Source organism: Sceloporus occidentalis, unplaced genomic scaffold (genome assembly GCF_023333645.1).
Source record: "Sceloporus occidentalis isolate IW3139 unplaced genomic scaffold, rSceOcc1.0.p SCAF_1, whole genome shotgun sequence".
Classification (NCBI taxonomy): Eukaryota; Metazoa; Chordata; class Lepidosauria; order Squamata; family Phrynosomatidae; genus Sceloporus; species Sceloporus occidentalis.
Genome location: NW_028316981.1, coordinates 218,099,565 through 218,125,281, shown reverse-complemented (window position 1 = coordinate 218,125,281; position 25,717 = coordinate 218,099,565). Strand labels below are relative to the sequence as shown.

The 25,717-nt window shown below is 43.1% G+C and overlaps 1 protein-coding gene across 2 annotated transcripts; it reads left to right on the top strand.

The window, feature by feature from the left end:
- Window positions 1-586: 586 nt before the first annotated feature.
- Window positions 587-25,107, top strand: LPCAT3 (lysophosphatidylcholine acyltransferase 3). 2 transcript variants are annotated; one of them, XM_089488960.1, is made up of 14 exons: window positions 712-797; window positions 10,516-10,770; window positions 14,532-14,639; window positions 14,749-14,855; window positions 15,796-15,889; window positions 16,401-16,438; window positions 17,745-17,923; window positions 18,125-18,233; window positions 21,047-21,133; window positions 21,242-21,408; window positions 22,309-22,456; window positions 23,506-23,664; window positions 24,532-24,658; window positions 24,785-25,107. In XM_089488960.1, exons 3-13 carry the CDS (start codon window positions 14,609-14,611, stop codon window positions 24,646-24,648), a joined length of 1,236 nt encoding a protein of 411 aa, XP_089345086.1. In that variant the 5' UTR covers window positions 712-797; window positions 10,516-10,770; window positions 14,532-14,608; the 3' UTR covers window positions 24,649-24,658; window positions 24,785-25,107. The 2 variants fall into 2 exon arrangements, with proteins under 2 accessions (XP_089345085.1, XP_089345086.1); XM_089488959.1 differs by lacking the exon at window positions 10,516-10,770 and having other exon boundaries at window positions 587-797.
- Window positions 25,108-25,717: the final 610 nt, after the last annotated feature.

Genomic DNA, 25,717 nt, shown 5'->3' with positions numbered 1-25,717 from the left:
TGGATAATTCCGATATATATATATACATTTACTATATAATAATAGTACTGATGAGCGCAACATGAGCTGTGTCCTCCCAGTTGATTCCAGCGGAGGCTCCCTTTTAAAGGCCGAGAAAGAGGCTCCCATTGACATTGAGGGACATGGGCAGAACAGCCTGGCCACGCCTCTCATTAGATATTCAGGAGGTGGGCGTGGCCTCCCTGAGCGCGGCCCCGCCCCCGCCCTCCTCCCTGCCCGATAGTAACCCCGGCCTCTGCTCTTCCCGCTCCCCCTCCCTGCCAGTCTCTCTCCTGTCTCGGCAGAGCCAATGGGGAGCCCGGATCCGCCTCCCGCTCTTGGCGCCGCCCTTGCTCCTTCCCTCCCTCCTCCGGCCAGGGCCCGCCTCCTCCCGTGCGCGTGCGCGCGTAAGGATCGGCGCGGATGACCTTTGCCTCAGTTAGGCAAGCAGCAGGAGGAGGGAGAGGCTTGCTCCGCCCACCTGCCACCTGTTGGCCAATGGGTGCCGGGAGAGGGAGGCCCCGGAGCCAATCGGAGTGGGACGACGCTGAGAGGGGGCGTGGCTTGGCTACGGGGGCCGCCGCGGGCCTGTTGCTAGTATTGCCGCCGCCGCCGCCGGTTCTAAGGGGGCTTCGCGGCGGCAGCGAAAATGGAGGAAGGCGGTGTTATCGGGATGGAGGGGACGGTGGCCTCCTCGTCGTCTTCTTCGTTCCGGCTAAGCCTGAGCCTGGCGGCGGTGGCGGAGTCGCTGGGCTCCTCGGAGCAGGCGCTGCGGCTCATCCTCTCCATATTCCTGGGTGGGTAGCCGGTGGAGGGGAGGCAAGGGATGAATGAATTAAGGAAGAAGGGAGGAAGGAAGGAAGGGAGGAAGAAGGGAGGGAGGGAGGTATGAATGAAGGATAGAAGGGAGGGAAGAAGGAAGGGAAGAAGGAAGGAAGGGAGGTATGAATGAAGGATGGAAGGGAGGGAAGAAGGAAGGGAAGAAGAAAGGAAGGAAGGAAGGGAGGGAGGTATGAATGAAGGATAGAAGGGAGGGAAGAAGGAAGGGAAGAAGGAAGGAGGGAGGGAGGGAGGGAGGGAGGTATGAATGAAGGATGGAAGGGAGGGAAGAAGGAAGGGAAGAAGAAAGGAAGGAAGGAGGTATGAATGAAGGATGGAAGGAAGGGAAGAAGGAAGGAAGGAAGAAGGGAGGGAGGGAGGTATGAATGAAGGATGGAAGGGAGGGAAGAAGGAAGGGAAGAAGAAAGGAAGGAAGGAGGTATGAATGAAGGATGGAAGGAAGGGAAGAAGGAAGGAAGGAAGGAAGGAGGGAGGGAGGGAGGTATGAATGAAGGATGGAAGGGAGGGAAGAAGGAAGGAAGGAAGAAGGGAGGGAGGGAGGTATGAATGAAGGATGGAAGGAAGGGAAGAAGGAAGGAAGAAGGGAGGGAGGGAGGTATGAATGAAGGATGGAAGGGAGGGAAGAAGGAAGGGAAGAAGAAAGGAAGGAAGGAGGTATGAATGAAGGATGGAAGGAAGGGAAGAAGGAAGGAAGGAAGGAGGGAGGGAGGGAGGTATGAATGAAGGATGGAAGGAAGGGAAGAAGGAAGGAAGAAGGGAGGGAGGTATGAATGAAGGATGGAAGGGAGGGAAGAAGGAAGGGAAGAAGAAAGGAAGGAAGGAGGTATGAATGAAGGATGGAAGGAAGGGAAGAAGGAAGGAAGGAGGGAGGGAGGGAGGTATGAATGAAGGATGGAAGGGAGGGAAGAAGGAAGGAAGGAAGGAAGGAAGGAAGAAGGGAGGGAGGGAGGTATGAATGAAGGATGGAAGGGAGGGAAGAAGGAAGGAAGGAAGGAATGGAGGGAGGTAGGAATGAAGGATAGAAGGGAGGGAAGAAGGAAGGGAAGAAGGAAGGAAGGAAGGGAGGGAGGGAGGTATGAAGGAAGGAAGGAAGGAAGGGGAGAAGGAAGGGAAGAAGAAAGGAAGGAAGGAGGTATGAATGAAGGATGGAAGGGAGGGAAGAAGGAAGGAAGGGAGGAAGGAAGGAAGGAAGAAGGGAGGGAGGGAGGTATGAATGAAGGATGGAAGGGAGGGAAGAAGAAAGGAAGGAAGGAATGGAGGGAGGTATGAATGAAGGATAGAAGGGAGGGAAGAAGGAAGGAAAGAAGAAAGGAAGGAAGGGAGGGAGGGAGGTATGAATGAAGGATGGAAGGGAGGGAAGAAGGAAGGAAGGAAGGAAGGAGGTATGAATGAAGGGTGGAAGGAAGGGGAGAAGGAAGGGAAGAAGAAAGGAAGGAAGGAGGTATGAATGAAGGATGGAAGGGAGGGAAGAAGGAAGGGAAGAAGGAAGGAGGGAGGGAGGGAGGGAGGGAGGTATGAATGAAGGATGGAAGGGAGGGAAGAAGGAAGGGAAGAAGAAAGGAAGGAAGGAGGTATGAATGAAGGATGGAAGGGAGGGAAGAAGGAAGGGAAGAAGGAAGGAGGGAGGGAGGGAGGGAGGGAGGTATGAATGAAGGATGGAAGGGAGGGAAGAAGGAAGGGAAGAAGAAAGGAAGGAAGGAGGTATGAATGAAGGATGGAAGGAAGGGAAGAAGGAAGGAAGGAAGAAGGGAGGGAGGGAGGTATGAATGAAGGATGGAAGGGAGGGAAGAAGGAAGGGAAGAAGAAAGGAAGGAAGGAGGTATGAATGAAGGATGGAAGGAAGGGAAGAAGGAAGGAAGGAAGGAAGGAGGGAGGGAGGGAGGTATGAATGAAGGATGGAAGGGAGGGAAGAAGGAAGGAAGGAAGAAGGGAGGGAGGGAGGTATGAATGAAGGATGGAAGGAAGGGAAGAAGGAAGGAAGAAGGGAGGGAGGGAGGTATGAATGAAGGATGGAAGGGAGGGAAGAAGGAAGGGAAGAAGAAAGGAAGGAAGGAGGTATGAATGAAGGATGGAAGGAAGGGAAGAAGGAAGGAAGGAAGGAGGGAGGGAGGGAGGTATGAATGAAGGATGGAAGGAAGGGAAGAAGGAAGGAAGAAGGGAGGGAGGTATGAATGAAGGATGGAAGGGAGGGAAGAAGGAAGGGAAGAAGAAAGGAAGGAAGGAGGTATGAATGAAGGATGGAAGGAAGGGAAGAAGGAAGGAAGGAGGGAGGGAGGGAGGTATGAATGAAGGATGGAAGGGAGGGAAGAAGGAAGGAAGGAAGGAAGGAAGGAAGAAGGGAGGGAGGGAGGTATGAATGAAGGATGGAAGGGAGGGAAGAAGGAAGGAAGGAAGGAATGGAGGGAGGTAGGAATGAAGGATAGAAGGGAGGGAAGAAGGAAGGGAAGAAGGAAGGAAGGAAGGGAGGGAGGGAGGTATGAAGGAAGGAAGGAAGGAAGGGGAGAAGGAAGGGAAGAAGAAAGGAAGGAAGGAGGTATGAATGAAGGATGGAAGGGAGGGAAGAAGGAAGGAAGGGAGGAAGGAAGGAAGGAAGAAGGGAGGGAGGGAGGTATGAATGAAGGATGGAAGGGAGGGAAGAAGAAAGGAAGGAAGGAATGGAGGGAGGTATGAATGAAGGATAGAAGGGAGGGAAGAAGGAAGGAAAGAAGAAAGGAAGGAAGGGAGGGAGGGAGGTATGAATGAAGGATGGAAGGGAGGGAAGAAGGAAGGAAGGAAGGAAGGAGGTATGAATGAAGGGTGGAAGGAAGGGGAGAAGGAAGGGAAGAAGAAAGGAAGGAAGGAGGTATGAATGAAGGATGGAAGGGAGGGAAGAAGGAAGGAAGGAAGGGAGGGAGGGAGGGAGGGAGGGAGGGAGGGAGGTATGAATGAAGGATAGAAGGGAGGGAAGAAGGAAGGAAGCAAGAAGGGAGAGAGGAAGGTATGAATGAATAATGGAAGGGAGGGAAGAAGAAAGGAAGGAAGGAAGAAGGGAGGGAGGGATATATGAATGAAGAATGGAAGGGAGGGAGGAAGGAAGGAAGGAAGGAAGGAAGGAAGGAAGGAAGGAAGGAAGAAGGGAGGCAGGCAGACATGCAGGTTGGAAAGAAGGAATGACGGAAGAAAAGAAAGGAAGAAGGAAGGGAAGGTGGAGGGTCTGAGGGAGGAGGGAAGGGCGCCCAGAGCCAGTCCGCCACGTGGGTCCGAAACACACACTGCAGAAATAATCCAGTTTGAGACCGCTTCAACTGCCCTGGCTCAGTGCTAGGGAACCCTGGGAACTGTAGTTTATTGTGGCACCAGGGCTGTCTCTCTCTTTCTGAAAGACAAGGCTGAATGTCTCACAAAGACTACAGTTCCCAGGATTCCCTAGCACTGAGCCAGGGCAATTGAAGCGGACTCAGAGTGGGTTATTTCTGCAGTGTGTGTTTTGGATATCCTTCGTGGCTCAGGTATAGGAGAGGAGGTGGATGAAGGAGGGAGGAAAACCAGAGCCCCCCCCCCAGGCCCTCTCAGTGTCACAGCTTTACTGGAGGAGGACAGGAAGGAGGGCCTCCGAGGGGGAAAAAAGGAGGACGTGGCCAGAGAACAGCTATAGGACACTCATAGGGATGTTGAATCCATGCTCCAGATGGAGGAGGATGCTCAGTGGGAAAAGGAGGACATGGCCAGAAAGAAAGCTGACAGCACACTTAGATATCTTAAATCCATGCCCAAAATGGAGGACATGACCAAAAAAGGAAAGCTAAAAGCACTCATAAAGATGTTGAATCCATGATCCAAATGGAGGACGTTCAGGGAAAATGGAGGACATGGCCAGAGAAAAACTAAAAGCACTCATAGAGATGTTGAATCTATGCTCGAAATGGAGGGCATGGCCAGAGAAAAGCTAAAGACACTCATAGAAATATTAAATCCATGCTTCTCAGTCATGCTCCGAATGGAGGACCATTGAGGGGAAAAGGAGGACATGGCCTCAATAAAGCTGGAAACTCTCATATTATTATAAATTCATGCTTCTTAGCTACATTAAGCATGGAATACATTCAGGTAAAAAGGAGGACATGGCCAATGCTAAACGCCCATAGAAATATTAAATCCATGCTTCTCGATTGTGCCCAAAATGGAGGGCATTTTGAAATTCCTCCTGGGCTGCATTCACACTGCAGGAATAATATGCTTTGGCCCCAGTTTGAGTGCCATGGCTGAGTGGAATGGAATCCTGGGATTTGTAGTTCACTGTGGCTCCTCTCAGGCCTTTCCTCTGGTGTCGCCAAAAACTACAGTTCTCAGGATCCCACAGCATTGAGCCATGGCAGTTAAAGTGGGGTCAAACCGGATTAGTCCTGCAGTACCGACGCAGCCCTGGACAGAAGGCTGAAATGTAGGACGTGTCCTGGAAATGGAGGATGCGTCTGGTCACCCTGGGCATGAGGCCTTCTAGAGTTTTCTGGAAGCAGAGAAAAGAGGGGAGAGTTGGGAGAGAAGGAAGGAAAGACCCTGGGGGCCTTGGGCCGGAAGGTGGGCAGCTGGACTCTTTCTGTCTGAGAAGATGGAAGGGGGACACAAACAAGATGGGCTCCCGCCTTCTTTCCCTTTTGGAAAAGGTTGGACCAGGCTCCAGCTGGAAAGAGGACACTGGGTTAGGCTGCCCTTCACTCCGACAAGGTGGCTCTTGGCCTTTGGAATTCACTCTTTAGAAATGGCCCCCTCCACGCCTTGGTTGCAGGTGCCTGGCACTAGCCTAGCTCTGCCATAAATAACCCCAGCAACAAACTCTGCCTGACTGACTCTCTGCAAAGGAGGGGATGGCATGCGCCCTCCAGGATGACCTTTACCTCCGACTGTTCTCTCTTTAGCCTGCTTCTAGAAGACGCGGAAGTTATAACCAGCCTGGCCTAGTGCTTTCAGTGTTGGAGTATGACTCTGGGGACCAGGGTTCAATTCTCATGAAACCCACTGGGTGACCTTAGGCCATTCACACTCTCAGCCTCAGGGGAAGGCCATGGCAAACCACCTCTGAAGAACTGTTAGTCTGTAGAATCAGCAGGTAGAGAGATCTTGTAGCACCTTTGAGACTCACTGGAAGAAAGAAAGTGGCAGCATATGCTTTTTCGTAGACTTCAGTCTACTTCCTCAGATGCATTTAAATGAATCTGAGGAAGTAGACCGAAGTCTACGAAAGCTCATGCTGCCAACTTCTTTCTTTCAGTGAGTCTCAAAGGAGTTTATCCAACGGGAGGAATTGCTCTTAAATTCAAATGAAAAGAAAGTGGGGCCAGAACGCATTCACTTAAAGTCACTAGTTTCGCGCAATTACACGAATGCACATTGTGTTCGAACTGGCTTCCCATTGCCCGAAAACAGCATGCCATTGCCCGAATTTGCATGTGGCAGTCTATCACGCAATAAGGTGAAACCACATGACTGCGTTCGGACTGACTTCCCATTGCCCGGATTTGCGTGTAGTGGGTTATCACGCAATAACATTAAACGCCATGAATGCGTTCAGATTGCCATTGGATTATACTTCCAGTTTCCCTTGTCTGATAAACTCCAAAGGTGCTACATGATCTCTTGACCTCTGAAGCAATTTGCCAAGAAAACCCCATGTTAAGTTCACCTTAGAGTCGCCATGATTTGGAAATGGCTTGAAGGCACAACCACCAGCAGCAACATAAGACTCTACAAAGCCTCCTGCCATAGTAAAGTTGTACTATTTAGAGGGGACTCTGGTTTTTCTCACAGATATTAAAGGTGTGGGTCAAAGGTCTCCATGTGGTAGGCCAAGTCCTAGAGTTTCAGATACTTGAATTCAGCCTTCATCTACCGTTAAGGGTTAGAGAAGTAAATATGGCAAGGGGAAAGTTGCAGTGGAGCAGTGCATGATTGTGCAGAAAAGGAATCCATCTGGTGCAACAGATTTCCTCCCTCCTACAGATTTCCTCTTCTGTGTAGTTAGTTCTTACAGATCCACGAAGGCCCACTGCCTGCCTCTTACAGCAGAGGTCCTCCTCTGGCTACTAACAGCTTCCTCAAACTCCTAGTATTGTAAATGCAGGTTAGGTGTAGAAAAGGAGGCTTTGTAGGTGACCACAATTGTTGTGCTCAGTGCATCTGAGGAAGTGGCTCAAAATCCATGAAAGCCTGTGCTGAAACAAATCTATTTGTCTCAAAGGTGCTGCTAGATTTCTTCCTCCTCCTTTTCCCTTTTGTAGTGAAAAAAGATATCTCTTTGAAAAATTAGTTTGTGTGAGTCCCCCGCTTCACATTTCATTTATCACACAAGGAAGGATAGTGTAAAAGTGTTCTGTTTAACAGAAAATGGTGGAAAGGTTAGGCTGCATTTCTAGAAGTGAAGTTTCAAGTGTGCCATGGAAGTGCCACATGTTGCTGAGTCCGTTGCTTCCCAAGTCACAGTTAGGCTTGAAGCAGCAGAGGAATTTATGGCACTCCAATGCTCAGCACAAAGGATAAGATTCGCTTTAGGGCAGTGTTTCTGAATTCTGTCCCTCTTTTTAGTCTGCCTCTGCTGTAAAACCCACTGGGTGGCCTCAGACTAGTCACACACTCTCAGCCTCAGGGGAAGGCAGTGGCAAACCTTCTCTGAACAAATCTTGCCACGAATTAGGGCAATCTTGCCAAGAGTTAGGGTCGCTGTAAGTCAGAAATTAGTTGAAAGCACACAACAAACCACGTCCCCACACTGTACAACCCACATAAGAACTGGGTTGGGGCACTAGTCCAGTCTGGTTTTAGAAGAGAACTAGTGCAGGGCATCATATACTCCATTCTAAGCCACCGATGCAGGGAAGAGGGCATCATGCGGAAGAACTGCTATGGCATGGACTTGCATAAGTTCCTTTTCTCTGCAGCTTTGTTGGAACACAGCTAAACCATTTGTGTTGCGAGAAATATATCTGGCTGCTGAAGAATACTTTCCTGCCTTGGGAATTTGTGATTTTTCCCTGAGGCTAACCAGGATCTTGTAGGTTGAGAGCCATCGCTTTAAGGTTCCTTTCTTTGTGTTCCCATTGACCCATAAGCACTCTGAAATGGGGATGGTGGTCTCCTTTCCCCAAAAACCTGTTCCGTTATAGTCAGGCATGGAAAAATGTCTACCTTTTAAGAACCAAAAACTTAACTTTCAAATGAAGTGTTCTTAGTGTTTAGGCATTGTTTCAGGCTAGTTTTGGGGTGTTTTGGTCTTTTCCTGCCTTAATGGATTTTCTCTAGTAGAAAACGAAAAAGCATGGAGGGGCTACACGCTTTGTCATCGAGACTTCTTGTAAACCAGAATGGGGCAGTGCAATCATACAATAAAAACCTGGTCTGGTAGCATCCAAATACCTTACTGTGTCATTTTTGTTTAAATTAAAACCAACATGATTATACACATATTCAGACATATGTCTTATTAGGTTCTGTGAAACTTGGAACATTTGTTCAGAATCAAGTCCTACTGAATTTCCTAATGAATAAGCATGTATGCAATAGGGTTGTTAGTCCAGGACGATTTAGCACAACTTCAAAGGAGTGAAAAGTATCCAAACTTGACAGGGGACTTTCTCTGCAGGTGTGGTTGTTCTACTGACAGAACGGCGTGGGAATTCTGGATTATAGATAATTGAGTGGGATGATGCAAATCTGTGGGATGATGCAAATCTGGATTTCTGCTGATGGTTGTGATGCTATCCGATAGGATCAGGCACTGACAAAATGCAATGCATCTTTGAATGGGGATTATTACACCCAACAACTCCATAATTCCTTCCTCTTTCTGTTCCTGATTTAAAAAAGAAAGCATTGATACTAACCTCATTTCCTTGTCATATATTTATTCTCTTGAACTTCTTTTGCAGGTATTCTGGAAATACCTTTAATCACTGAGCTGATATATATCAATATAGTATCAATGCTATATCTATCTATATATGGATAGATAGATAGATGGATGGATGGATGGGCAGACAGACAGAATATTGCCATATCTCATTACACCCCAAAGCCACTTAATTTTCAGAGTATGCCAGAGCCTAATGATCATAGTCCTCATGTCTCTCACATGTATACATTCCTTTCCCAAGGGAATGACCATCTCTCTCTTTCTCTCTCTCTCTCTCATTCCTTAGAAGCTCCTAGCTGCTTCTTGCCCCAAACAGCTTTATTTTCTTTCCCTTCTTGTGTTTGTATTCAACTTCTCTTCTAAAAAACCAGCACCACAGACCATTTTCTTGGCCATATAAGGTTGGATGAAAAGCACTTTACCTGTCGTCTGTTCACTAAGTTAATGCAGAATTTTCCAGTTGGCCATATTTATTCATGCTTTGTTTCTGAAACCAGCTTGGAAAGACCAAGGAGAAAATATAGACCTACTCTAGACTCTAGACTTTGATCATTTTCAGCTTGGTCATTTTGAAGTTCAGGCATTACTCATATATTTCTGTCATCTTGCTAAAGTAAAATAGCATGCTTGAAACTTAGTCACATCATCCTAAAGTATAAGCTTTGTGCACTGAGATAGTGACTGCTTTGCTCTTCACTTACATGCCTTCGCTCCCTATCTTGGTTCCTATTTTTTCGAGCCCAGTTGGTGGCAGTTTTAAAGTTAGACGAAGGACTAGTATGTGTGAGATACTGTCTAAACATACATATGCTACCATTTTTAATGTCTTTGCCAGCTTCGAGAATTTGGGAGAAGATACGGACCAGCACTTTGTGCAGTCCTGTAGGCGGAGCCATGGTGCAGCATCCGCACGCTGGATGCCATGACTCTGCCCCCATCGCGTCATGATGCCGCACGCCCTTCTAGATGATGCATAGCATCGTGGCACAGCCCTGTGCACTGCATCTAGATGATGCAGCACGAAAAGGGTGTCACAAAGCCGCACTGCCACGGCTATGACGCCCTTTATGACGCTCTCTGGAGGCCGGATCTGTGCCACGACATGCAATTGCTGTGGCACCGATCTGGCCACTGAAGGGGCAGGTAGATGCCACCCATCTGTACAACTCCATTGTTCATGTAATAAATTCAATTGCCCAGTTATGCTACATACTGTGTGGGTTACACAGTAATCTGATTTTGGCAATTTGAGAGGGTGCTTTCCCAACTGCATGTGATTGCTCTTGGCAGCAAAACCGTACCTCATTGGGTTGGAAGCAACTTTAGTCACTCTTGGTGGATGCCATATTAAAAGCATCCTTATCTCCAAGAATACAAGATCACTAAAGTCTAGTCTAACAGTGTCTTGCCATGATTCTGAGGTTTTTGAAGAATTAATGCTTTTATGGATACAGTGCTTCTGAGTTTTCTGTACTGACTTTCTCATGTTTATTATCATTGTAGAGATTATCTGTGTATCAGCTTTTAACAATCATATATATAAATATTTATAGTCCTCTGGTACTTTTTATGTTTTCAAAGAAGAAGGAAAATGGCTGTCTTCAGCACTAGCACAAGTTGGTCAATATCTTGTCAACTGTCAGATAACTATGTAATGGTTTTAAAACTGAGGCTTTGTTAGTTCTCATATTTTCTTATTGTATGTATTAGTATGAATATATGTTGAGTATTTGCAATGCATAAAGTCTGCTTTGTTCCTATCAACCCTTACCTGTGGTTGTGTACTTCCATAGCCTGCCTCTCAGAAAGTCAATATACTACCAATTCTACTTCTGAAGAAGACTTTTGGTTCATCTAACCAGAGTACTATCCACGCTGATTGGCAGGAGCTCTTCAAGGTCTTGACAAGAGAGATATTCCCCAGCACAGTCACCTGAGATCCTTTATGCCAGGGTTAGAACCTGGGATCATCTGCATGCAAAACATGTGTTGTGTCACTGACCTATGGCCCTTCCAAGGTGGCGTCACAAGGCTTCAGGCAGTCTGAAGTAAGCATAAATAATGATATTGTCTCTGGTTGTTCTCATCAATATAGCTTATGTAGTGGTAGTAAAGAAAGAATCCTTTAACATACTAATCACTATTTAAAGGAAGATGGACCAATCAGAATCATAAGGCACAAAATTCCAGCAAATTATTGTTTTCTGCAGATCTTGTAATCTCAGGAGGATTTGCAGTGGAGAATATTCAAATAGCTGCACCCTATACTTGCTTATTAGTTTCCTTTTATTACAGAGTTTTTCCCAGCCCCTCCTAGGGTGGATTATCATGGGAAAATCTAAACTATGGTCAAAAAATGTAAAGCATTCTAAATACATTAAAATTTATGAGGGGAGAATAAAATCATCAGTAGAGAATAAAGGATCATGTGTAAATTTACAGCGCTTCATAAATAAAGGTTAATAATAATAATAATAATAATAATAATAATAATAAAAAATTAAAAGGCTAGAAAATAAAATGTTGAAATGATACCAATGTAGGCACCAGGCAGCCCTCTCTAGGGAGAGTTTTATTTCACCAGTGTCACAGCCCATGAAGCCTGTTCCCTAGTAGCTGTTGTCACACTTCTGACAGCAGAGGATCATGTGGAAAAAAGCCTCTGCCAAAAATCCTAGTATATGGAAAGTTACATACAGAGACAGTATACTGAAAGGAGGGAGGCTTGCCAAGTTATTGCCTTAGTGATCTAACGTTTAGAGCATTCTAAGTGAGGACTATCTACTTTTTATGTTGATAACATAGGCAAATTCTTTTGTACGCTTGGTATTTTGAAGGCTTAGGGTTGTGATTGGTGTTCAGGAACTGTTATGTTAAAGCTGTTCCTCAACAGTAGCTTTGCCACAGACTAATTACGGTGTACCTTGTACAGTTTGCAGATTTTGACATTCTGAGGCTTCAGCATTTTTCTTACTTCTGTGACTATGAAGATAAGTTTGAAAGTACAGAGGAAATTACCAATGATGCCCCTTCAAAAGCAGGGAGCATAATAAACACAATACGTCACAGAACAGTGTAGCAGAATGACTGTATGAAGCTGGTACTTAAAATGAACTGTTTGTCTTGAATACTGCTCACCAGAGTGACTTCATTGTTGAGAGAGGAGCATAAGCTCTCTAACACTGGAGAGAGGCATTTGTTTTGTCTTTGTTTCCAGAAGGTTAAACTGGTGTGATGTAACTATTATGCGCCATGTTGGACCATTGTAAGTTCTGGGCAAATGAGTTTACAGTATAATGTCTCAAAAACCATTGACCATAGGCATGAGTGAGATTAAAAAGGAGGAGGAGGAAGGAGTCAGACTAGAATAAGAGTGATGGGTTTAGAAAAGGAGTGGGGGAATAAGATGGCCTTCTAAATGTTGTCCTACTGCAGGCATATTTGCAAAGGCAAAGAATATTGGGAGTTGCAGCTCAGCATCATCTGGGAGAAGGCCACACATTACTGATCCCGCTTTAAGACTTTTGATTTCATGAGTCAGTCATTAAACATCAAGGCAGTATGGATGTAGTCCTTTGGAGTGTACATTTATAAATTCTGTGGCTTGTCAAAAAGACATTTCACTTTCCAGACTCCAATAAGAAAATAGAGCCTCACCTTGTGGGATTGTAAGGATGAATGAGAGTTGGGAAAAGTTGTAGTTTGGGTAAAATTCTAATCTGAAAAGCTAGAAAAAATATGGAAGATAGGTATGTTGAAACAAACCACTTCAGGAATAAACTACATGAAGACAGTGGAATCTGAGGTCCAGTTACAATAGCATCATTACAATGTGACTTGTAAGCCTATGGTAACTTGGTAGTCATATTTATAGCATGACTGACTGTATTGGAGGGCAATGGCTGTAGTAAAATTGGGGTTTGTGCAGTGCTGTGGCTCATATGCCCTAGGAGCTGAGTGCAAGCCTGGATGAAAGAGTTAATGCCGGTCATGAGCAAGAAAACCGTCCGCAGAAGTACTCTTCCTCATACCTCCCTGAGCACATCCACTCTTGTCTAATTTCAGAAGCTAAGCAGGGTCAGGCCTGCTTAGCACTTGGATGGGAGCCTTGCAGGAAGAAAGATTCATGCTGGCACCCCAAAGCTGCTGCCACTTAACGGTCGACGTTCCTGGGCCTGCAATAGTCTGACTCAATAGAAGGCGGTTTCTTAAGTGAACTGCGATGTCCTTTGGTCTTTACTTGTTCTACAGCTTAGTGTTTAGAAACATAAAAAGGAAATAATGATCTAAAACTGTTAGCAGTGGAAAAACTTGTGTAATCAGTTGAACAAAATAACAGCCTAAACATTACATTGTGTTTCAGGAAATCCCTTGCAGTCTGGTTAGGAACTTTGTTGAATGCATTGTGGAGTGAGATGTGAAACAGAAAAGAGTTTATGTTGTATAAAAGGACAGCATACGGCATTTTTGTATTCTTGTGTACTGGGGCACACATTTCATTCCCCCACAAGATTGATGATGATTGCTTGATAAAGACATTTTCGTAATACAGATTTTAGAATTTGTCTCCTGTCCAACACAGCTTGCTTTTAATAAGGTTTGATTGGATTGCTGTCAATTCTATTAAAGAATATTTTTATTACAGAAAGATATTATATAACTGTTACCAGAGAGATAGCCATGTTAGTCTGCATTTTATAAACATTAGTTCAGGCATAGGCAAAGTGTGGTCCTCCAGATGTTGGACTGCAGCCCCTAGCATTCCTTATCTTGGCTGTCTTGCCTAGGGCTAATGGGAGCTGCAGTCCCAACAGCATCTGTAAGGCCGTGCTGTGCCTATGCCAGATTACCATATCTGGGAAGTATTGGAAGAGTAGGAATGGGTGCTGCTTTATTTTCATCAGCCTAATTGAGACTGGCTTTGGAAATGTCCTATGTCTGTGTTAGAAGGCCACTGCACATTGTCAGGGTTTTCATTTGAAAATGCCTGTCTAGATGAAATCCATGTATGTCAGTGTTATGTTTCTTCTTCTTGTGTGACTATTCCATACTGTTTTGCACCTCTACATACTTTGGTATTGAGAGCTGGTGGCAAAGAATGGTATCAGGGACCACCAGTCATAGTGGCTGTACATTACCTCCTCTATCAGAGACAATGTGGCTCATGCTATAAGTGCAAGGATGCTATTATGCTCTTGCCTTGTTTGTGTGCTCCCAGTAAGTGTCTAGTTGGCCACTGTGGGGAGAGAATGTTGGATTAGATAAGATTTTGGTCTATTCCAGCATAATTCTCTTCTTTCAGGAAGGATTCTGTGATAATTTCTGTAGAAATTTGTTTGATTGAGTTCATTTTTGTTTTATGTGTGCCAGATTGTACAAAAAAATTCCCCAAATCCCATCATTTTTATTAGGACAAACCAAACCAAAATGTCATCAAACAGTAAGCAAACTTTTGAATTTTCAAGAACCCTTAATCTTGGAGCAGGGCTATTGCCAGTATGATAATGATAACTACTTTTACAATGCTCCCTGTGGCGGAAAAAAAAAAAAGCTTACTACTCTGTAAATCAGGCCCTATATCAGCCTCCATATTGGCATTCCTCTGCACAGATTGGGCTAAAGCTATGAGATAACTCCATAAGGCTATCCAGTGAATTTGCAGCTAATGTAAGCTCTGAACAGGGGACGTGTATCTCCGTCTGTGTTCGCTGAGTACTGTGCAATCATCAAATAGACGTGTGAAGTTCAGGTTTTATTTTATTTTTTTAAAAAAACTAGGCTGACCTGGGTTCCCGTTTTCTCCCTTTAGGATACCCTTTTGCCTTGTTCCAGCGTCATTTCCTTTTCCAGAAAGAGCTCTACCTCATTCACCTGTGCAACATATTAATGGGACTCTCACTTGCCTGCTTCAACTTTGGTAAGGGGGCTGAGAAAATGGCTGCCCAACTCGTGAGTACCAAAATGTGGGAGGGGGTGTGATGCTGCTTCTCTGTGTAGTGTCTGATGACTCTTATTTGCCTTTTCAGGGATAATGTTCTGCCACTCGCTCATATGTGTCTTAACTCAGTTTCTCATACTGAGGCTCATGGGTCGCACAATCACTGCCGTTGCCACGACCTTCTGTTTCCAAATGGTAAACATTTTCCTTTCTTCCAGGTTTTTGGGTAGGATTCTGCTTTTGCTCACTTCTGTTCTGCTCAGCATATACTGTGCAGAAAGGAAGGATTCATGGGTATATGGGAGAAAGATCTAAAGATAAACACTAAAGATTTAACATTTTGTCTCTCTCAGATAACTAAAATTAAAAATATAAAGGTAGGAGAGCAACAATTAAACTTAATCAACAAACTGTATAAATCCCCACGTCAGATAGCAATGAGAAATAAAAAAACTTTGTCCTAATTGTTGGCACGAATGTGGGCAAAAAGGAACATACATTCATATGTGGTGGGAGTGCCCCATGTACAAAATTTTTGGTTGTATGTTATACAGGAGGTAAACAGGATTAACGGGAGAAACCTTCAATTTGATAAGGAGAAATGTTTAATTCTGAATTTGAGAAAATTCGGATTGAGTAAAACAGAAGATAACATAATAAATTTTTTGTTAAGGTCTGCACATGCTGTAATCACATTAGGTTGGAAAAATAAACAATGTTGGGGGGGGGATTGGTCACACTATATTGCAGCATATCTTTTATTTGAACATTTAAGGGAAAGAAAAGGAAAATACAGTGGTCAAATAAATGAAATGGCCTGGTGGGAGAAATGGGGATGTTGGATTGAGAAAGTTAAACTTAAAAGGGGGTATAACAAAGTTAATAACAACATTATTAATAAGATATTCCATATTATGTGTACTGGGTACTAATTTACTTGGTCATAGCCATTGGAGGGGGAGGGGGAAGTATGTGATCTAATAACAGTAATATTTTGTAAGGTTTTATTATATGTGTTGTGTTATGGATCATAAACTTATTTTAAAAAAAGCATATACTGTGCATGAACTTTAGGGGCAGAGAGAGGAAACAGAACCTGGATAGTAATCTGTCATTGTGACTAATGTTTTTTCAGGCATATCTGATGGCCGGCTATTACTATACTGCCACAGAGAGTTATGACATCAAGTGGACTATGCCACACTGTGTCCTGACTCTCAAGCTGATTGGTAAGCAGTTCTGTTTCATTGTATTCTATATAGAGTGGACCCTTGTTATATGCTGGGGTTTGGTTCCAAGATCCCCCGTGAATAACAAAATCTGTGGATGCTCAAGTGCCATTAAATATAGTGACATAGCAAAATGGTGTCCCTTATAAAAAATGGAAAATCAAGGTTTGATGTTTGAAATTTATACTTTTTTTTAACATTTTCAAACCGTGGATGTTTGAATCAGTGTATTAAAATCCGTGTATAAGAAGGCCAACTGTACAAACAAGTTTGGTGTGCTGCATTGAAAACTCGAGTGTAACAATTCCACTTGTTTTTGTTAATTTATTTGTATCTTTTCTTTGAGAGCATTTTCAGGGCATTTTACATGCAGCAGTTTCCCAATCAGGCAGTAATCAGATCACAGTGACTAAGCTCCAGTATTAGATGCTCCAATATTAAATGCTCCTAGAGATGCTGAACTCGTCTGGTATTGAACTGCTTCATCATATTTTCATGTTTTTCCCTCTAGGTCTGGTCATTGATTACTATGATGGTAGGAAAGAAGTGGTGAGTGAAATCCAATTATTTTCTTTCCTACATTCATCAAAGAGTGGGTTCAGAAAGTGATTAGAGAACAAAGTCATAGCAATTCCTGGGTTACCATCTGTTGGGGATGCTTTGATCTGGATTTCCTGCATGGTAGGGGGTTGGACTGGATGGCCATTGCGGTCTCTTCCAACTCTATGATTCTATGATTCTACCTGTGAATGTGAAGTTTTCTATCAGACTGCTCAATAGAGGGTAAAAGCTATTCTCTTGTTAAAACAGAGGGTGTGAGGGAACCTGAAATTCAACTTCAGGTATTTGTTGAACACTCGCAAACATACAGGATGATGAATCTTTTCACCTCCTCATCTACACTAAATTCAACTTGTAAGTTGAAACACTTGCTAAATATTTTCAAGATACTCCCATCAGGCTATGAAAGGAATGTGTTAGATACTTAATCATGCATTTGTTCACTTACTGGTTTGGTGAGAGGGCTGATGGTAGTAAGACCACGAGAACTGAAATCTAGCATTTTTGCGATATAAAACAGGGGTTCTCTACAGACCTAGCTTCAGTTTTCTGGCAAAGACCACAGGTAGTAGTGGGATGAATTAAGAGGGTCAGGAATCAGAAAGCTTGTGTAACTTTCCTCTGCTCTCTTGTCTATTATTATTCAGTCCTGTCACAAAAACCTGCTTTTCCAAATCTGCCAGGCAATGTGTCTTTGGCAAGAGCATGGCCTTTGTCAATATGTATATCAGGGTGCTTCTTATTCCCTTGAAATGTGTAATATATTCAGTCGATATGCACATTTGAGGGATAGTACAGATTGTTTTTCTGAAAGTCTTTAAAAAGAAGCTAGGCAGCTACCTGCTGGGGTTGCTCTAACTAGAGACCGTACAATGAGGAGGGGGTTCAACCCGATGTCCCACAGGGCCCCTTCGAGCCCTATGATTCTATGATATTCTCTGCTAGTATGCCCCTGAGCTTATTTTAGCTTCTGTCGTGCCAGGCCCTCTTGCAGTATCTGTTGCTACAACTCAAAAGAACAGAGTAAGGAAATTTTTATAGTTGGCAAGCACTTTGTGGAATTTTAGTTTTCCCAACATATTATTGCATCCTAATGGACAGCAAATCCCATAACAGTTTATGATAAGAACAATGGATGTGAGTGCATTTGGATGTCCTTGAGGATTTTTGTCAAAAGAACAAATTACTTAGGCTCTAGAATAAGTGAAGTCAGGAACTTGAAGAATAACCACAATGTCTAATTTCCAGGAAGTCTAATATAGGGATGCTAATATTGGTATTTTTATTATTATAGGAGACCCTCACTCCTGAACAACAGAAATATGCTGTTCGGGGTGTTCCTACTTTACTAGAGGTTGCTGGCTTTTCCTATTTCTATGGTGCCTTCATGGTGGGGCCTCAGTTTTCGATGACACAGTATCAGAAGTTAGTCAGAGGAGAGTTGACAGATGTTCCAGGTCAGAGACCCAACAGGTAATCTTCTGTGCTGAGATGCCCTAAACACCAGTTCTCCAAGACAGGAACATTTGAAATGCATATGTGCTATTCCATGTAGAGTCCCATACTTCCAATCAAGACCATCTCACAGTAATATGCACATGATGTGGTCCTCACCCCTTTTTTGAAATTCTACACTACATGAGGTCTGAATTTCTTCTCTGACACTCATTTCAGCTTTGTGCCTGCTCTTAAGCGCATGATGCTGGGCCTCTTCTTCATGGTAGTCTACACTGTAGTGGCCCCATACCTCTCTGAGGAGTACCTGGTCTCTGATGATTATCTGGTAAGTAGTTCTACAGGTTATGGAGTCCTAACTTCAGAATGTGAAGAATAGCATTTAAAATACTGAATGTTAATATTAAAATCTAAGGTGATAAATGTATAAAATTATTTACTCCTGACTGTTTTTAATAACAAACTACTCACTGAGCTACTGTTACAAATGTATTAGATGGTTGTGACCAGAATACCTAATACTTTTAAGCAGTGCTCAGACTTCCTCTAGCTAGGAAGTTCTCATGACTAGTTTGTAATATAACAAAGTCTTTTATTCAAAGTAGGCACAAGGCCATGTGGCACAAAGTTGTCTATTGTTTATTCTTTTGACTGAGTTCAGCTAGTACTTTCTCTTCTGGAAGAAACTTTGTGACTCATTTCTATATATCCTTTTCATGAGAAATAATGTTTAAAAATGGTATGAGAACCAGTATCTCTCTAGTACAAATGCATACTTACATATTACATTTAACACTACATGAGAAACAACTCTTAGTAGCAGACTTTCTCCCCAAACACTGCATATTTCTGATTTCTTATTATTTTTAAAATATTTAGGTGTGCCCTTTTTGTCCAAAAATTCAAATGGCTTATGTAGCGTAGCTGGTGGTTTCACTCAGGCACTGAGTAAAGCAGTGCTGTCTTCACAGGTCTGCCAGTGTCTATGGCCTGTTACAGACTGCCAAAATAAAGCTGCTTCGGGTCTCTTTGGAGGTATGCTATTTAAATGATGCATGGGTCCTAAGAGTCCGGAGGTCGCGCCAAAGTCACACTCCATTCCTAAGCACTGGAGTGCAGCTTTGGTGCAGCTTCCGGATTCTTAGGATGCATGCATCATTTAAACAGCATACCTCCAAAGAGACCCAAAGCAGCTTTATTTTGGCAGTCTGTAACAGGCCTATGTGAATTATGAGATAAATATGCAATCATATGTATACCAGTGTGTTAATACACACATCTTGTTTCCTTTGGCCCTCTTCTATATGAGTATGTCTGTCCTTTTTTAACATTTTGAATACCATAGCATTTTGACAAGAATCCTGTGTCTGATACACCGTCATATCCTGAGAACCAAATGTCATGACATTTGGAAGGCATCTTTAAATCTGCTGAAATAATTACAGCTGAATAAGAAGAAGCAATCAGCAGTCGAGTGTGATGTAGTATTTAGTGCAGAAATAGAACAGAAAAAAAAACCCAAATCTCTCATTGACTGTGAAGCTTGAGCTAGTCACTGTCTCTCAGTCTTACCTTCCTGGGTTGTTATGAGGATAAATTGGGGAGAGGAAGTCATGTGTGCCAGTTTGAGCTTATTGGAGGAAAAGCAAGATATGCATATAACCTAGAAATAAAAAGCAATGTTTGCCTCTTCCTTGTCCCATCAACAGAGATAGGTGAAGAACGGATGAGATCCGTCAAATTACCAATTTAGACAGCTTCAAAAAAGCTGTCAATACAAATCACTTCTGACAGGCCTTTCCCGAATAAAATCCCCGGCCACAGCTTGATTACCCCCATGTATTTACTACCACCCTGCCTATGTTATCTTTATTATAAATTGATTTAAAAACTCTTTTAATTGTAATACATTTAATTCTTTTTAAGGGGCGATATTGTAATTTTATGTATTATATTGTATGTGGACGTTTTAATGTGAGCCGCTCTGATTGTCTTGCTACAGAAAAGCGGGATATAAATAAAAGTTTTATTTTATTTTATTATTATTTATTAACATGGAGGAGGGCCCCTCAACCAGGAAGCTCCTACAGTGGTGGTTTTTGCCTTTTCATTTGGAAGACAGGAAAGTATGGGAACAAGAGAAAGCAAAGGCTGCTGCTTCTTCTTCTCAGTTGATCACCCTTGGACATCTTGTGGGCCAGCTTCTCCATCCATCACCCATTTTCACTGTCTCTACAAAGGCATGATGGCAAAGAATTCTGCATTAATCACCTGTTGGAAATAATGGAGACTCTCCCACACGCCACTTGCCTTTCTGATTGGGAACAATATGCAGTACACAGAAGAGTGTTAGGTTAGTTAGGGCCTGGGACACAGCCATCCTCCAAACCTGCTCATAGGCTGAACTGTAATTAACTGTAGGCCCTCCCCTGCACTCAGCAACACAACAGGAAGGCTTGGGCCCACAACACTACCTAGGAAGTGTGAGTAGGTACACACATACACCCTCTAACTAGGTAGTATGGAGGACTGAGCTAAAGTACTGAGAAGGGAGCACATGAACAGAGGGGAATGTGATGGCTGTTCCTTTTTGAGACCAGTTTGCATTGCAAAAGGAGGAAGGCAATTAGGTAGTCGTTGTGCTTTCTGCCCAGGGAGCTTTGTGGGCCCAGTTCTGTCAGCTTTGAAGCCCAGAGAAGCAGAGGGAGAAAGGAGTTGAAAACAGCCAGTACCTTCTCTAACTTGCGTACTTGCTGCCCCAGCAAAATAATATCTCAGCAGGTGCTACCATTTGGGGAGAGAGGCACTTTGTGCCTCTTAGCTTGGGAGCTCCGCTTCCTCAGTCTTCTCCCCCAGCACTGGTGAAAAAGTAGCTACGGTATGAATCTTCTCCTCACCCCAGTCTGGTTTGTGGTATTTACTCAATGATATTTGAAAGATTCTGTTTGGCTTGAATAGTTCAAGGTACTTGTATAACTTAACTTTTATATTTTAAGCAGATTTGGGAGTACCAAGATTTCAAGTCAGCTAAGAAATATATATAAATAAATAAAACTAGCTGTTACTATAATTTAATTGTCTGAGTCCTATCTCTGGCTTCCAGTACTTGTCTTACCTTAATAATTCACTGTCTTCCTACAGGAACAGCCCTTCTGGTTTCGCTGTGTTTATATATTGATGTGGGGCAAGCTGATGCTCTACAAGTATGTTACCTGCTGGCTTGTCACGGTAAGAGTGCAAGTGAACATGATCTGTGAGACGAATTCCACTCACTGGGCAAGGTAGGGTGATATTATCTTGTTCTCATGTTGTCATTGTATGTAACTTTCATTGCAGGAAGGAGTATGCATCCTAACTGGACTTGGATACAATGGAAAGGATGAAAAGGGGAAGCCTATGTGGAATGCTTGTGCCAACATGAAAGTCTGGTTATTTGAGACAACTCCTTATTTTACAGGAACCATTGCCTCTTTCAACACCAACACCAATGACTGGGTGGCCCGGTGAGCACGACTGAGTCTTTTGCACAGGAATTTTAGTTAAACATAAGTAGAGAGGTGGCCTTGCTACAAGAAGGCCTGTGTGGATTTTGTACAAAGTAGAGTGTCAAGTTCCTGAGGATGCCGGCTGCTTTTTAAAAGCACATTTTACAGACTGCCAAAATAAAGCTGCTTCAGGTCTCTTTGGAGGTATGCTGTTTAAATGATGCATGGGTCCTAAGAGTCCAGAGGTTGCGCCAAAGCCACACTCCATTCCTAAGCACTGGAGTGCAGCTTTGGTGCAGCTTCCAGATTCTTAGGCTGCATGCATCATTTAAACAGCATACCTCCAAAGAGACCCAAAGCAGCTTTATTTTGGCAGTCTGTAACAGGCCTAAGTGTCATTTGCAAAAAAATAAGCACTATTCCAAATAATCAAGCTTTCAGGATATAACAATAGCATGTGCGTACTTCTGAGCTGTTGATATTTTTAAAAAACTATTTTAGGAAAGTACATGTTTTAAAAGGAGGAGTCTTGTAGCACTTTAAGGATCAACCAATTTATTGCAGTATAAACTTTGGATTATATTGTCCATGTTTAAAGCTGCAGATCCATTTCCTAACCTTTACACTTATGTCTGATTGTACACATCTTAAAAATATGTGACGAATCAGTTGTCTTCCCTTAAATCAAAGAAAAACATTTTAGCAATATCAATGAAAACAGGGAACTAATTTAAGAAAGGTCCACTAAAAATGTTTACTGCTTATTTAATCCTTTCTTGCTTACTTGGAAACTCCAGAAACAAAAGAAACAATGATGCAAACTGCCCTTAACCTTGACATTTTTTCTCACCATCTGTTTAAGTATCATTTTGGAGAAAATCAACAGTTGCCAACAAAAAGTAACCTTTTATTCTACAGCTACATCTACAAACGACTGAAATTCCTGGGAAACAAGTTACTTTCACAAGGCATCTCCTTGCTTTTCCTGGCTGTCTGGCATGGGCTGCACTGTGGTTACTTAGTGTGCTTCCAAATGGAGTTCCTTATCGTCATTGTTGAGAGACAGGTGAGGCACTTTTGTGGGAGAAGTGCTGGTATTATTCAAGCTTGAGTTCAGCATCTGCATACAGTATTCTTTTGGGCTTAAGAAAACCTGCTATCTGATTTGGTGAACCACATAATGCAGTAGATGAGAATGGAAGAACATTCTGAATAGTAGTTAGTGATGTGTTTTTGTGTACTTCCTCAGTACGATGAACAGCATCCATTTATATGTTCATTAAAACAATTTATTTAAGCTGTTTTGCAAGAAGAGAGAGAAAATGTAGGATGTTCTTGTACTTCAGTATTCTCAAGACTTTATTTACAGGGGCAAGGAAATGCTTATGAGGCCTGGGGGCTTAATTCCAATTTGACGAGGGTCTCTGGGGGGTGAGGACAGTTCTTTCCAAACTGAACAATCGCAAAGCACAATTCTATGCATGGCTACTCAGAAGTAAGTGTCCAATCACTTACAACCTGTATGCCTGAAATTCTCCATCCTTCCTGACGTAAATGCACATCTATTTAAAACAATGGAACAAAATACAATCATAGAGTTGGTAGAAATCACAAAGGCCATCCAGTCCAACCTCCTGCCATGCAGGAAATCACAATCAAAGCATCCCCGACAGATGGCCATCCAGCCTCTGTGTAAAGATCTCCAAGGAAGGAGATTGTCTATAATGCCTGACGATTGTAAAACCAACTTTATGGTGGAAATCTGATTCTGTTAAGGGCAAAACCATTTTAAATTGTCCTCAACATACATTGAGTTCAGCTATACGATACCACAGCTTATTTTAATGTGTAAACTCAAGCCTGCCTATAAACCATAATCAGCTACTTACGGCTGACTCCAGTCTACCAACAAACCAGTACATTCATTGCTGTATCTCAGGATGCTTCTGCTACTACGTGGAAATGGGAGTGAAATCACAAATGTAAAAATTCCGAGAAGATGGGAAATGAAATAATTCTCTAATGCAGGTGTAAGTTTTTTGGTCAGCACAAAGCATGAATTGCTTCGGTTTGAACCCTGCTATAGAGAAGTTTTTGTTTTGTTTTTTGTTACAGCTCATTAGCTTAGTACGAGACAGTCCAGCACTGACCACCTTGACCTCCATCATTATCTTGCGACCTGTCTTCTATGTGCTTCAGCAGGCTATCCACTGGATGTTTATGGGATATTCTCTTGTGCCATTTTGCCTCTTCAGTTGGGAAAAGTGGATCAAGGTACTGTTATGTCAACTTTATTGTTCATAGCTATGTGTCATAACAAATGGGCGAAATACATTGCCCTTTTGTGCTGGCTTGGGGGCAGCTTCAGAGCACAGCATTTAAACGCTGACCACTCTGATGCCACCCCCAAGCTGGCATCATGCTGCCTGCCCAACCACATGGCAACCAGCTTTGCAGCGCTCCAGCAGTGCAGGGTTTATGTGCTACACACCATAGGAAAGTCACAAAGCCACGGCAGCAGAAAAGCCAGCTTTTGGCCCCTCCAAAAGCTAGGTTGGGGATGTAGTGTGCGGTTGCCACAGCCCCAACCCAGCATTGAAAGGGGTGGTGTCCAACAGCAACCATTTCTTTGAAAAGCCTACAATTATTAAAGATAACTAAAATGAACAATATGTAGTAAGATTTTCCTTTCCATTGCTACTTTTTGTAACATTTACCTCTTAATTTTCTATCAACCAGAGCAGAATTAGCAACCTGCATTGTAAAAATATATCCCTGCCTCCAAACAGTGTACAGATCTGTTTAAAGGTTGAATCTATTTGTCAAGGATTTTCCGCTTCACCAGAATTAGATACAGAATCTTTGGTGTGATGGGATACTGTTAAACCTCCCAGCCAAAAAGGCAATAGGCATACATTGGAACCGCAAAGCTGTAAATGATTTTCTTAAGAAGGCTGCATAGAGAAGCCTGAAATCCTAAGCCAAATGTCATTTTGTATAAAGGATACCAAAAAGAATGTGATTTAATACAAATAAAATGAAGGTACTAAAATCCCTGAAAAAAGGATGACTTCTCACACTCACCGATAGCAAGAAGAAAGAGTGAGAGGTCTAATACTAACCCCATGTTTTTCTTCACAGGTATACAAGTCTATTTATTTCCTAGGGCATCTCTTATTCTTCACATTGCTGTTCATACTGCCTTACCTCCGAAAAATACTAGTGCCACGAAAAGAAAAGTTAAAGAAAGCTGAGTAACAACCAAAAGGTAAAATAAAACCTCATGGAACTTCTTATACTGGTTAAGACCAAACATCTGGGATAGGATGGAGCCAAGTAATTTTGTTTTTTCTTTTTGAGATTGTACCAGGTAATTTTGTTTTTTCTTTTCCAGATTGTACCACGTGTGCATTTATTATGGGGATTGTTGAAGCATCACCTGCCAGACTTGCCAGTCTACCCTACTGAGTGACTAGGGGAGAATAGAGCACAGGGGCTAAGGTCCCAGAACGAGGGGAACAGAGGAACTGCTGCAACACCTCCTCCCCTTTGACAGGTTGCCTTATCTTTCAACTTCTCTCCATGGACACTCCTGTCTCTGGAAATGTCAGATGATTGTAAAGCACTAGACGCAGGTGCCATCTGGGAATGGAGCCACTGCCTGACTTTTTCTACTTTCTAATTCTGCTAGATAAAATTGGTCCCAGTTGGTTTTCATTGATGCCTGAACTGCCTTTTTTCCACCAGTCCTAGGAGCATAAATTGTTTCTTGATTGCAAGGGTCTCCAACCTCCTTGGCCCCATGAGTATATTCAGAATTTGAGTATGTGTTGTGGACAATGTCTACTACTGTATAAGGGATCATGCCCATTCACTACATGGCTGTTCCACAGAAGTCAAGAATGGTGGGAGATGAGCAAGTTGCCTAATCATCTGATTACAAGGCAAAAATGGGGTTCAAACACCAAAAACAAAACCATGGACTCAAATCCAGTTTTATCATACCAGAACAGAAGGCATTATCTCAGCCAGGGCACACATCCAGAAAAAAAAATCCACAAAGCATGCAAGAAAGGACACATAAGTAGGACAAAAGTATAGTCCTGCTCTTTCCTTGCGTGTGTATATATCTGTATGTGCGTTCAAGTTCCCCATAAATTTCATAGGATTTTCGTAGGCAAAAAGTGCGCAGAGAGAGTTGTGCCTACACCACCTGGTACTCCCTAGTGGTCTCCCATCCAAATGTCAGAAAGCATTAACTGGCTCAACCAATGAAGTTGCAGTCATTCAAAATGGAAATGAGCAGCCAAGCCCAACAAGCAGGCCC